This window comes from Populus euphratica, unplaced genomic scaffold (assembly GCF_000495115.2).
Source record: "Populus euphratica unplaced genomic scaffold, PopEup_1.0 scaffold92.1, whole genome shotgun sequence".
In the NCBI taxonomy this organism is placed as follows: domain Eukaryota; kingdom Viridiplantae; phylum Streptophyta; class Magnoliopsida; order Malpighiales; family Salicaceae; genus Populus; species Populus euphratica.
Window position 1 is genome coordinate 15,436 of NW_011499974.1, and position 12,545 is coordinate 27,980.

Genomic DNA, 12,545 nt, shown 5'->3' on the forward strand with positions numbered 1-12,545 from the left:
TCAATATATTTAAACTCTTTTTTTTTTTTTCTTCTCTTTTTTTTATTTATTATATTTTTTTGTTATGAATAATAAAATAAAATAACATTCAAAAAAAATTTTAGTGAATCCAAAATTAGGTTTCAACACATTCCACGTATATATACACCACAAATCGCATGCCCAGTTTTCTTGCCAGCATCAATAATGCCATGAACAATTTCACTGGTGATCTTATCCCAAGTATTCATGACTTCCTGGTTCCTGCAACCGCTTCAGAGCGTGTATCCCTTCGGTCATAGCCAATGGATTCCCACTCAAGGTCCCAGCCTGATACATTGGCCCCGCAGGTGCAACCATCTCCATAATCTCCCCTCTCCCACCATATGCACCAACAGGCAGACCACCACCTATGATCTTCCCTGGTGTTGTTAAATCAGGAGTTATGCCAAAATACTCCTGGGCTCCGCCATAGGACAAACGGATCTAGTCATAACTTCATCGAAAATTAGAAGAGCATTATTTTCTTTGGTTATCTTGCTAAGGGCATTGATAAATTCAGGTTTAGGGGGGATGAAACCAGCATTTCCCACAACAGGTTCAAGGATTACTGCACAGATCTCCCCTTTGTTATTCTCCAAAAGTTTTTCCATGGGAGCAATGTCGTAAGAGGGGGCTGTTAAGAGTTTCATAGGTTGCTGCTCTGGGGACACCAGGGGAGTCAGGGAGCCCAAGGGTTGCAACACCATTACCTGCCTTGATAAGGAATGGATCGGCATGGCCATGGTAGCAGCCCTTAAACTTGATAATCTTCTCCCGTCCAGTGTAGGCGCGGGCCAGGCGAAGCACAGCAATACATGCTTCTGTGCCTTAGTTAACAAACCGAACCATTTCTATGTTTAGAAACTGCTTCAGTCGCCATCTCTGCCAAAACATTCTCTAGAAGACATGGGACACCAAAGCTGGTCCCTTTCTTCATTGTTTCTGCCAAGGCTGCAAGTACCTGCAAGCAAATGTCTGTCCGCAAGATTGAAAAATAAAACCAAAGGGTGCACTGTATTCCAGAGCCAATATCTAGTAGACTTCCATGAGAAACAACAGACAATGAAATGGTCCGTCTGCTATGAGTAAGTCTTTTCCATTGATTCAGGCAAGAGAATGAAAATCTTTTCTGGATAATTAAATAATGGCAATCTCCATTTCCATTCATTCCTAGATTTCCAACAGAAGAAGTGTCAGCTAACCCATGCTCTACTTTTAGAAATGGGCCACTTCTCTAATAAAAATGGAACATTAACAATCATTGAGTACCAAGATTCTCACAGAAAGACAATTTCATAAATACTTGAAATGCAAATGGTGGAGAAGAAGAATAGAACCCCCATCATCTGCATGACCATTATAGCAGGCCCCCAGGAACCAACATAATCAATGTAGTCATTTCCATCAATATCCTTCATGTGAGAACCCTTGACAGAATCAAACACAATAGGTTGTCCACCAACAGATTTAAAAGCACGTACTGGTGAATTCACACCCCCTGTCATCATTTCCTGCCCCAAAAACAATGACATCAGCCAGCAATCAAAGAACTCCAAAACACGTTTCAAAGTAAGATAACTTTCAGCTACAGCTCTACAAAATCAACAATTTGCTCTCTCAAATCAAACTCAAACCAGCAATAAACCAATTTCAACAACTTAACCAAATCCAAATCTAAGAAGACTCTTCATATGTTCAAAAAAGCACAAACTTGGGACCTTAAGAAGTCAAAATAGGAAACTGGAGACCTCAAATTAACAAAACAATCAAACCCATTATTAATAAAGGAAAAAAAATAAAAGGGCAGTGATTTTTCTTTACCTTGGCAGCATTAAATGCTTCTTCAGATTTTTTAAGAGTGAAACTCTTCTTCTTTTTCTCTTCTTCAACAGAGACAACCATTTTAATGCTGCAAAAGGACAACCTTGATGAAGAAGGATTTCTTGTCTGATATAGCTTTCTTGTTGCGGAACATGAAAGTCCTAAACCAACAGTATTACCTGTAATTATCGAAGCCATTATTTTTTTTTACACTGGTTTTTCGTGTTTAATTTTTTGGGGTATTAACAGTCTGTGTCTGGTCAAAGATGATTATAAAAGACTTCGCAAGAGCAAACCGGTGGATCTTTCACTTGTTGGAGCGTGGGAGATGCTATTTTAATTTTTAAAGAGTTAAATTGATAAAATAATATTTTAAATAGTATTAATATAATTATTTTTTATTATAAATACTTTAATGAAAAAATTCATTTGAAAAGTTAATTATATTAAAGTGAAATAAATAAGTTTTTTATTTTTTTAATAATTTTAATATTATTTTTTTACATGATTATATTTAATTGGTTTTTTTTGTTGACTTTATTTTATTAGTTTTGATTTTTTTGAAAAACATGTAAGAATAATATTTGTAAAAAAGAAAATCATTTTAATTTAGTCTTCTTTAGTCTTCTTTAGTGCTAGTTTTTTTTTTTTAATTTAGTCTTCTTTAGTGCTAGTTTACCCATAAGTAATGTTAATTAAAGTCAAACAAAAGTATTTTTGTGGGAGTTATAGATAAATTATTTATTTATTTTTAATATTTTTTATGAATTTATATTTTTTTTATATAAGTGTGTGTATTTTTATTTTTTTTTATTTGAATATCAATTGAATACTCTTGAAGATTATAGTATAAGTTGTAGATCCTTACAGATACTGAAGATTAATGGAGCAGATACTGTAGTATTAAGAGACAATCTACAAGATAATGTAGTTATTATATTTTCTATATGTTATGTCTATTTTTTATTTTAGATTATCATGTAATTATTATTTATTTTTTTCATGATCAAGGATAGAATCAAATCTAGTAGCTGTCATGTTAGGAACTGATTCTAGTCTATATATACTTATACTATGATATCACTACATTTATAATTGTGAGATTATATTTTTTAAAATTTTTACATGGTATCAGAGCATGGATATCATTAATTGAGCATTAGTCTCTACTTTTATGGAAGAATTTTCTACAAGTATTATGGAAGAAAGTTTTAGCTCGAAGGTAACTTTTTTTTTCAATAATAATACTAATGACACTAATACTGCTCAACGATTGAGTTCAATATTACTAAATAAATTCAATTATCTTTCTTGGTCAAGAATCATCACTACTACTCTCAATGGAAGATTAAAATTGGGATTCATCAATTGTTCAATTTCGTCTCTAAATATGGACTCTCTCGAATACGAAATATGATTATCTAAAGATTAGTTGGTGATGTCTTGGATTCTTAATTCTATTGAAAGAAATTTGGCTGAAATTTTCAACTACTTTGAATCTGCACATGATTTTTGGACTGTCATTCGCGACATGTATGGTAACCAAAACAATACAGCATAGATTTTTCAGATTCATTGTGAAATTGCAAATCTTCATCAAGACAACAAACTATTTGTTCAACTATTAGGAAATTTGAAAAGTTTATATAATGAACTAGAGATTTATCACCCTCACATCTGTGATGCTGCAGTCATATACAAAAGAACAAAGAAAGACAGAATTTTCCAGCTCTTGACAAGTCTCAATTCTGACTTTGAAGATTTATGGAGCTACATTATAATAAATTCAGAGCTGCCATCTCTGCAATAAATTATAGCAATGTTCAGCGTGATGAAATTCACATGAAAGTGATAAATCATGAAACTCAGTTTAAAACAGTAGTTACCCATGGTTATCATGTCAAGACAATGCCCCATAGTGAGAACTCCAATTCTGGTATGCATGAGCATGCTTTCTTATTAAAACAAACGGGTGATGGCAAATAATTCAACAGAAAATGTTTAAAGTTGAAATGCAACTACTATCATAATACTGGACACCTCACCAACTGGTGGTGGCAGCTGCATCCAAAACTTAAATCTAGATTTTCTAATAAGCAAATAGGACTTCAGAAAAGAACAAACTATAAAGCATATTTGGTAAATTCAACTTTATCAACTAATAACTTCATTGCCAACCCCGTCGCTTTGATACAGGATTTTACCAATTATCTGCAGGACAAACATAACCATGGGAAGATGCAGTATAAAAACACTAGAACTGCTGAACAGGAACAACATCAATATAACTCAACTACATTGATCAGTCACCTCATGGATTTTCTAGCAGAGACAAATATAAACACCACTCAAGGTATTCTAATTGCTTTTATGATTGCATTAGAACTTCATAATATGCATGATCTTTGGATTGTTGATTCTGGAACTACTGATTATATGTCAAACAAGTTGATAAATTTCTCTAACCTTGAAAGATTTGTTTCTTCTGCCTTTGTTTTAGTAGCAAATAGGAAGGGGTCTTCTGTAAAAAGTAAGGGAAAAACTAAGATTGTCTTTGAAATCATGTTTGATATTCTATATGTTCCTTCTTTTCCTTTTCAATTACTCTCGGTCAGTAAGATAACTTCTACTTTCACTTATGATGTAATTTTCACTCATCATAAGATTATATTTCAAAACCGATTAACTAAGAAAATGATTGGAGAAGGTTTTTTCCTGCATGGTCTTTACTATTTTTTTCAGCATAATTGTGTTCCCAAAAACCTTTAGACTAGTTTCAAAACATCATATGAGCCACTCCTATGACATCGTTGTTTAAGATATCCATTAGATTATATACTTAGCAAAATAAATTCAGTTTCCATCTTAAAACCTTTTTAATATGAGATATGTTATTTTTCCAAGTCATTTAAATTGCTATTTAATAATTCTGCTACACATGTATCTCATACGTTTAAACTTATACACTCAAATGTACGAGGACTTTTCAACACATCTATTGATGGTTATAAATATTTTATAACCTTTATTGATGATTTTTCTAAAGTCACATAGGTGTATTTATTAAAGGCTAAGAGTGATGTTTTTTCCTGCTTTCAGGATTTTAATATGTTAATTAAAAATCAATTCTCTAATCATCTTAAAACATTTTGATCAAATAATAGCTCAAAATACATGTCCAAAGACACGACGCATTATTTACATTATAATGCCATATTACATCAAACTAGTTATGTTGGAACACCGTAACACAATGGAGCCTCTGAATGAAAAAATCATGATTTTCTTGGAAAAAAAACTCATGCTATAATATTACAAATATATATTCCAATGGGGTTTTGGTCATACGGTGTTCTTACGACTGTCTATTTCATAAATCGCTTCCCCAACTGCGTGCTGAATTTTAAATCTTCTCTTGAAGTTTTGCAGGTTACAAGTCCTAAATTGGCACATCAAAAGTTATTTGGATGCCCATGCACTTACCCTCATCAAAATGGGACAAGCTTAATTACATAACTGTCAAATGCATCTTCTTGGGGTATTCTCTAACACAAAAGGGATACAGATATTATGATCCCTTACAAAAGAAAATGTATGTTTCAAGATATGTTTGAATTTCTGAAGATATGCCTTATTATCTTGTCACAAGTCAAAAAGATGATGATTTTAATTTGTTTCTGCCACCTAGTTCCAGTTATTATGATCAAAATATATGTTCTCTGTCCTAACAGGTTCCTAAAGTTCCAGATATTAGAGTTCAACTCATTGTTAATCAATCTCTTTCCACCACTGTTGCAGATCTTCTGGATGTATATCCAACACCTGATGTTCTTTAGCCTAGTATAGAAGCCCCTGTTATTCAATATGATGAAGTTCCTAGAAGAATGTCTCACAGAGCATGTCAGCCTCCTCCCAGATTATAAAAGTATGTAACATATACTGTCAAGCATCCAGTCTCTAAAGTTCTGTCATATAATAAATTATCCTCATACCATTGAGCCTTCCTCACCTCCATCTCTAAAAATCATAAACCTAAGTCATTTTAATAAGCTCAATCCCAAGCTGTATAGTAGCAGGTTATGACAAAAGAATTTAGTGCACTTGTTGATAATCAGACATAAAGTATCATGCCTCTTCTTATAGGTAAACACATTGTTGGTTGCCATTGGATTTTCAAGACAAAATTCAACTCAGATGAAATAATTAAAAGGCATAAAGCCTAGTTTGTAGCTCAAGGGATCTCATAGAAATTTGGAATCAACTACAAGGAAACCTTTGCTCTAGTTATGAAAATAACTATTGTACGTGTCTTGTTATCTGCAATAGTTAATCAAGGTTGGTCATTATATTAAATAAATGTGCGCTATACATTCCTGTAGGAAGAACTTGAAAAGGAAGTATTCATGGAGCTACCCTTAGGACATCCATAAAGTCACTCTCTTAACCTGGTCTGTAAACTTCACAAATCCATCTATAGATTGAAACAGAGCCCATTAGCATGGCATGCCAAATTAAGTATTGCTTTACAGACATTTGGTTTCATAAGACATAATGCTAACTCTTCATTGTTTATTCAATAAAATTATACAGACAAGTTGATTGTGCTTATATATGTAGATGACTTAATTATCACTAGAAGTAATGAAACCTCTATTACAAAATTAAAGGTTGACTTGCAGCAGCAATTCTCTATTAAAAATCTTGGGAAGCTGAAGTATTTCTTGAGGATATAAATGGCTATTTCTAGCAAGGGTGTGTTTCTTAACCAACGAAAGTATATCTTAGACATGCTACAGGATGATGAAATATGATATACCAAGCCAACTATTACTCCTCTTAACAGAAAGTTGCGGTTGCATTCATCAAGCAAACCTCTCCCAACATTCACTATTTATCAAAGGATTGTTGAAAAATTAATTTACTTGACAATTACTAGACTAGATATTACATTTGATGTTAGCTTATTGAGCCAATATATGCATGATCCTACAGCTTAACATCTTGACATGATGAAGCGTATTCTACGATACTTAAAATGAACTATTGGTCGAGGCATTATTATGACACGCAATGAACATACAAATATTATAGGATATACATATTTTAATTTGGCAAGAAATGCATTAGAAAAATATTTTACCATTGGATATTGCATGTTTCTTAGAGGCATTTTAGTGTCTTGGAAGAGCAAAAAACAACAGGTGGTCACACGCTTAAGTGTTGAAGCTGAATATCATGCAATGCCATCTGTTTCATTTGAATTAATTTGGCTCAAGAATTTACTTGCAAATCTCAGTTTTGTCTCATACACATGATTTTATTTTATGACAATCAAGTTGTCATGCATATTGCCTTTAATCCAGTCTTTCTTGAACGCACAAAACATCTCAAAGTAGATTGCCATTAAATTCATTAGCAAGTTCAAGCTAAACTTGTTCAGACATTCTATGTTTGCACCCATGATCAACTTGTTGATGTATTTATCAAAATCCTGTCATCTGATTAGTTTCAACATTTGCTCAGCAAGATTGGATTAGTTACTCCAATAGATCTAGTTTGAGAGAGAGTCTTGAAGATTAGAGTATAAATTATAAATCCTTACAGATATTGCAGATATTGAAAATTAATGGAGCATATACTACAACATCAAAAAACAATATACAAAATCCTATATTTATTATATTTTTTATATGTTATGTCTATTTTCTATTTTATATAATCATGTAATTATTATGTATTTTCTTTATAATCAAGGATAGAATCAAATCTAGTTGCCAGTTGTATTAGGAAGTGATTCTAGCCTATATGTATTGTACTCTATTATCAATAAATTTATAATTGAGGTATTATATTTTTTTAAATTTCTACAAATGCTACTGATTTTTATAGTCAAGAATGTCCAGATAATATAATTAAAAAAAAAAAAGGTGATACACTCTAATAAAAAAACACACACCAAAAACGTCAAAATCTCTATTCATAGGCATTTAAATGTTTTTATATGCATGGATAGTTCACATGTGAACTCATCAAAATATAAAAATTGCATAGTAGTTTAATAGTGTGTTTGTATTTAAATTAGTGTTTTGCATGTGCTTTATTAAATCAATTTAAAATTTTAAAAAATAATTTAAAGTAAAAATAATTTTAAAAACGTTTTTTAAACAAACTTTACATTTACATGGGAAGCAGCAAGTTTTGGTTAACAGAGAGAGTACGAGACCATTCTGAGATTTGTGAAGTGCAAAACACTAGACAACACGGATCAGTGCTTGAGTAGCCAAAATCATTTACCCACCCACGCCCTCCTCATCCACCATAACAACACAAACATTCTCTGATCACAGCTTCAAATTCTCGCATCCATGATCAAATATTAACTACAATATACGAATATAAACCATATACCGGGAGGTCACCCCAGAAAAAATCAGAATCACATCTAATTGCTTCGTCCCAATTCAGTCTGCAAGTCCCTGTACCGTATTCTAATTTCTAAACCTCTCAATCCGCCCCGAAAAAATCCATCCAAAACACACAAGGGCCTCTGGGCAGTAAGTGTTTGACAAAAATCCAGCAGTGTGCGCTATAAAATATGCCAATGTTGCTTGTTATTGTTAGCTACGTGCTAGTTTTTGGTCTTGGATATTCTTCAATGGCATGATATGGAGGAGACTGACAAAGGGTACGAGAACGTATTGGCATATTCAAAGGTGAGAATGCCACCAGCTACCAAAGGCTTTCCATCGTTTACAAGGCAGTCGTTGTAGCGAAGCCGCTTGAATATCTTGGGGTCGACGAGGCGAGCGGAGCTGAACCAGCCACAGTTGAGGTGAACCCTGCAGATGTCACATCCAGTGGCACACATGTTCATGATCTGAACAGTGTAAGTAGGTATGCCACTAGAGAGAGGAGCTGTGGGTCCCTGACTAATCACAATATCAGCGCTTGTACACTTTTCTCCGATCCTGTTAGGTTCTTCCTTTGCCACCGCTGTGTGAAGCAGATACAAACAAGGTAAAAGGCAAACTTTTTATTAAATTCCATGACAGTGAAAGCTATGCTTTTTAAAAATATATATAAAAAAAATGTAGCAACACGCTTGGCAGCCTCATTAAAACGTGATGTGAACTCAACCACGTACTGACCCACCAAAAGGGAATCGTGAAAAGACAAAAAATACTTTTTGGAGGCGAATCACAGGAATTATGTGAGAGAGGAACAGAGAAAATTAACTCATGATCCATCCTTTATTCAAAGTTCAATGGTGCCCTTCCCCGTGCACAAAGATTGAAAACTCAACCAGACCTTTTGGCCCAAAACAATTTGCTAAGGCACTGCTCACAAATTTTTGAGCAGGAAGGCTAAAAAGGGTTGACAGAAACATAAAAGGGATTCTAAATCCCATCAAGAAGATACTTAGTGTTACTATTTACTACTACTACGACAGCCCAATTGTTGAAGAAGGGTGTCCGTAGTGTAGGGGACCACAATTTGCCAGCGGTGCACGTTAACATGCAACATAGCTAGAAAACACGGACGTGCACCTCTGACAAGTATATCGTACGCTCATCTGAATAATGTGCCGACGGTCTTCCCTGCTGGCGAAATAAAAGGGTATGTGTTATCAGGGAGTGTCATGAACCACAAAAGACTCACGTATACCGCCCCCCACGTCATAACACTTTGTTTTGGCCCCCATTTATTTTATTTCGAAGATATAAAAAACCAAAATCCCATATTAAAAAGAAATTGCAAAATCCACCTGATATTTATTTTCTTTTTTAAGAAGCAAGACCTAAAATAATTTTGCAAAATTTATGAGTCCTTACAGCGAACAAGCAGCTTGCGATGCAGGGAAGAGGCACTGTAATTCCCTTCCTCGTGAAGAAACATGTGGCTCAAGCCCATGAATCCACCTTCATCTTTACCCGAACCTGGAAATTAATATTAAAAAATAGCAAAACAGAATAAAAAATAATAATAATAATTAGAGGAATGAAAACAGATGATGAGATGGATCAGGTATCTTGGATTTTATAACAAAAACAAAAGGTTATTAAAACCAAAACCCACCACTTCAATGATAAATAAATAAATAATCACTTTTATCCATCAAGATAAATAAAAATCCAGAGACAAACCTGAGAGAAATGAAGACTTGGATATCAGTATAGCCAGCAAGAGGACCATCACCAAAACGACGCCAATTATCTTCGAAACCACCTTCCTCATCGTCGAAGAAGAAAAACTCATTGACACCCTCTCAAACTCAAAAGCTTCCCTTCTTCAAACTGTCAAAAGGAAAGGCGTCTCCAAGAAGTCAAAGACGAAGAGACTGACTAATGATAGAACACCTCGAAAATGAGTAAGAACAAAACGACGGAGTCTGACTCGGGGAGAGCTTTGGTTTTTGATAAGATGTTCACTCACTCGCTCTCTCACTCTCTCACACTCTCTCTCAAAAATCTGCAAAAATATAACGATGGAGGTATTATGTAGTTGTAGATATATCACATCAAGGAACGACCGTCAGATTATAAGAGAAACAAATGGTTCAGATTTGACTTTCAAAACACAGAAAAGAAACAGCTACAACTACTTCCCCTGCCTATGAAATTAAACATCTTAGGTACACGAGGGGAGAAAGATTTTTTAAATGTTTCGAAGGCTGTTCAAAAGCATTTTTTATTTAAAAATTTAAAAAAAATAATTGCTAAATTTCGTTTAATATTAACATGTTAAAATCATTAAAAAATACCAATTTAATGCTTTTTAAATTAAATATATTTTTAAAACGGGCTCAAATACAATTAAAAACTCACTTCCAAGCATGCACTGGAAGCCTGAACTACGGAGATATGGAACAGACCTGTAAACAAAAGAAAGCGAGCATGAAAAATGAAAAACAAAATAGGCAGAGTTTTCAACAGAGGAAGTTGTTGAGGAAAGATAAAGATTAAAAAAAAAAAAGGTGCTGCTGCAGACTGCGGAATTTACTACGCTATAACGGTGTAGACAAAAAGCAGAGACAGAGAGAAGAGGATGATCTTGAAGCCAGAAATGACAAAAAAACACCAGTATCTTCCTCTGAACACTGCATTTATAACTCGTACCCTTCAAGCTAAAAAAACCGTATTCAAATAGATACGTACATCCATACAAAGTGAGTGTATGTGTGGGTGTATCGTGTATGGTATACGTCCGGAAGTTGGAGAGGAGTTCACTGATTCTTCCTTCCGTATTCACCTGAGAGAGAGAGAGAGAGAGATGCAGAACAATCAACACCGAAACGCGTGCGTTTTGTTTGGATACAGATTGAGAGAGAGATTAGGGAAAGACCAGATACTTGGGTTTTCTAAACTGGGCAGTTGACGTTATTACTCTCGCGCTTGAGACTTGAGACCTGGGTTTTGTATTTTTGCGGGTATTCTTTGATGGTGACTAGGTGCAGCTAGTGAGATAAAATGCTCGGAGGGGGTTCCACCATAATAGCTTTCTTTCTTGTCATGCACCGAACCCGATGGTTCTAGGCCTTGCCCCTCTGAGCTCGTGACCTCTACTTTCTTTCTTTCCTTTTATTCGAAAAGCATGGCAATCAAGAGGCAAAAATGAATGCAAGAAATAGTTCTTCGAGGAGAAGAATTTTTTTTAAGATCATGATAAAGATAGGAGAGGGAGGAGGTACATGGAAAATGATTGAGCATTCCGTATACAATGGAGGAGGTGCCATAGAAATATATGGTTGAATTATACATGTAAAAGAAGATTATTAAATAAAACAAAGAGTAATCACTGAAGCCCCTCCCACATTTTTTTTTCATTTACCAGTACCGTGTAATGGTCATTTTATCTTTCTCATTGAAAAATAAATACATGTATTTGAATTAGGATTATTTTAGTATTTTTATAATATACATTAATTATTATTAATTTCTTTGGAAGTATTTTTATATATTTAATGTTTTAATAAACAGTAAAATAAAATAAATACTCTCAAAAATAAAAAAATAAATGGTCTTAGGTAGGGATATTTAAGTATTTTTATTTTTTCATACACGGTATAATAACATATGTATCTTTAGATGTAAGACATTAAATTTATTGTAGGTAGAGACATTTGAATCTTTTAGCCTTGATTTTTTTAGTTAATTGAAAGTTTATTTAAGTGTATTTACATGATTTATTATTAAAATAATAATTTTATATTTAAAAAGTTATTAGCTTGTTGGAGCTACCATACACTTTGGGCTACATGTATAGTGATTTCTCGTGGTCAATAATGAATTTTTACCATCTCATTTTATTTTCTGTTTTCTTTTTTTTATCATAGGCGACATGTGCTCTTCGAATTTGACCAGTGTATTGCTAATGACTCTTTTTTTTCTTTTTATTTCTTTCTATTATTCTAGTAAATACACTATAACCTTTATTATTATTGTTATTTCATATCCATACCTTTTAGTTTTAATTATTATTTTTTAATATTTTTTTGTTGAAATTTTATTTGTTTTCAAATAAAACTTCAACAAAATATTATAAATTTTTTAAAAATTATAATGTAGGTAAGAAGATTTAAATAAATACAGATGAAATTTTCTTTCAGGATCCACCTCGACATTGATGAATTGAAAACATTAAAAATATTATAAGTGATAGAGGGTTGATAGTTAAAAGAATAATGGTGGTGTTAATTGATTTAA

At 33.3% G+C, this 12,545-nt stretch overlaps 1 protein-coding gene, 1 long non-coding RNA gene and 1 pseudogene across 2 annotated transcripts; all 3 read right to left on the reverse strand.

Annotated features, from left to right (window-relative positions):
• The window catches only part of LOC105139457 (glutamate-1-semialdehyde 2,1-aminomutase 2, chloroplastic-like), a 2,396-nt pseudogene extending 283 nt beyond the window's left edge, over window positions 1–2,113 (reverse strand).
• A 6,067-nt stretch (window positions 2,114–8,180) lies between these two features.
• On the reverse strand, window positions 8,181–10,119 carry LOC105139377 (uncharacterized). Its single transcript, XM_011045790.1, has 3 exons — window positions 9,987–10,119; window positions 9,675–9,779; window positions 8,181–8,835 (listed from the first exon to the last, which is right to left on the reverse strand). The coding sequence occupies exons 1-3, from the start codon at window positions 10,096–10,098 to the stop codon at window positions 8,495–8,497; spliced, it is 558 nt and encodes a 185-aa protein (XP_011044092.1). The 5' UTR covers window positions 10,099–10,119; the 3' UTR covers window positions 8,181–8,494.
• A 175-nt stretch (window positions 10,120–10,294) lies between these two features.
• Window positions 10,295–11,387, reverse strand: LOC105139378 (uncharacterized). The gene is made up of 3 exons (XR_844964.1): window positions 10,998–11,387; window positions 10,668–10,714; window positions 10,295–10,311 (listed from the first exon to the last, which is right to left on the reverse strand). It is a non-coding gene; the product is annotated as an uncharacterized LOC105139378 (long non-coding RNA).
• Window positions 11,388–12,545: the final 1,158 nt, after the last annotated feature.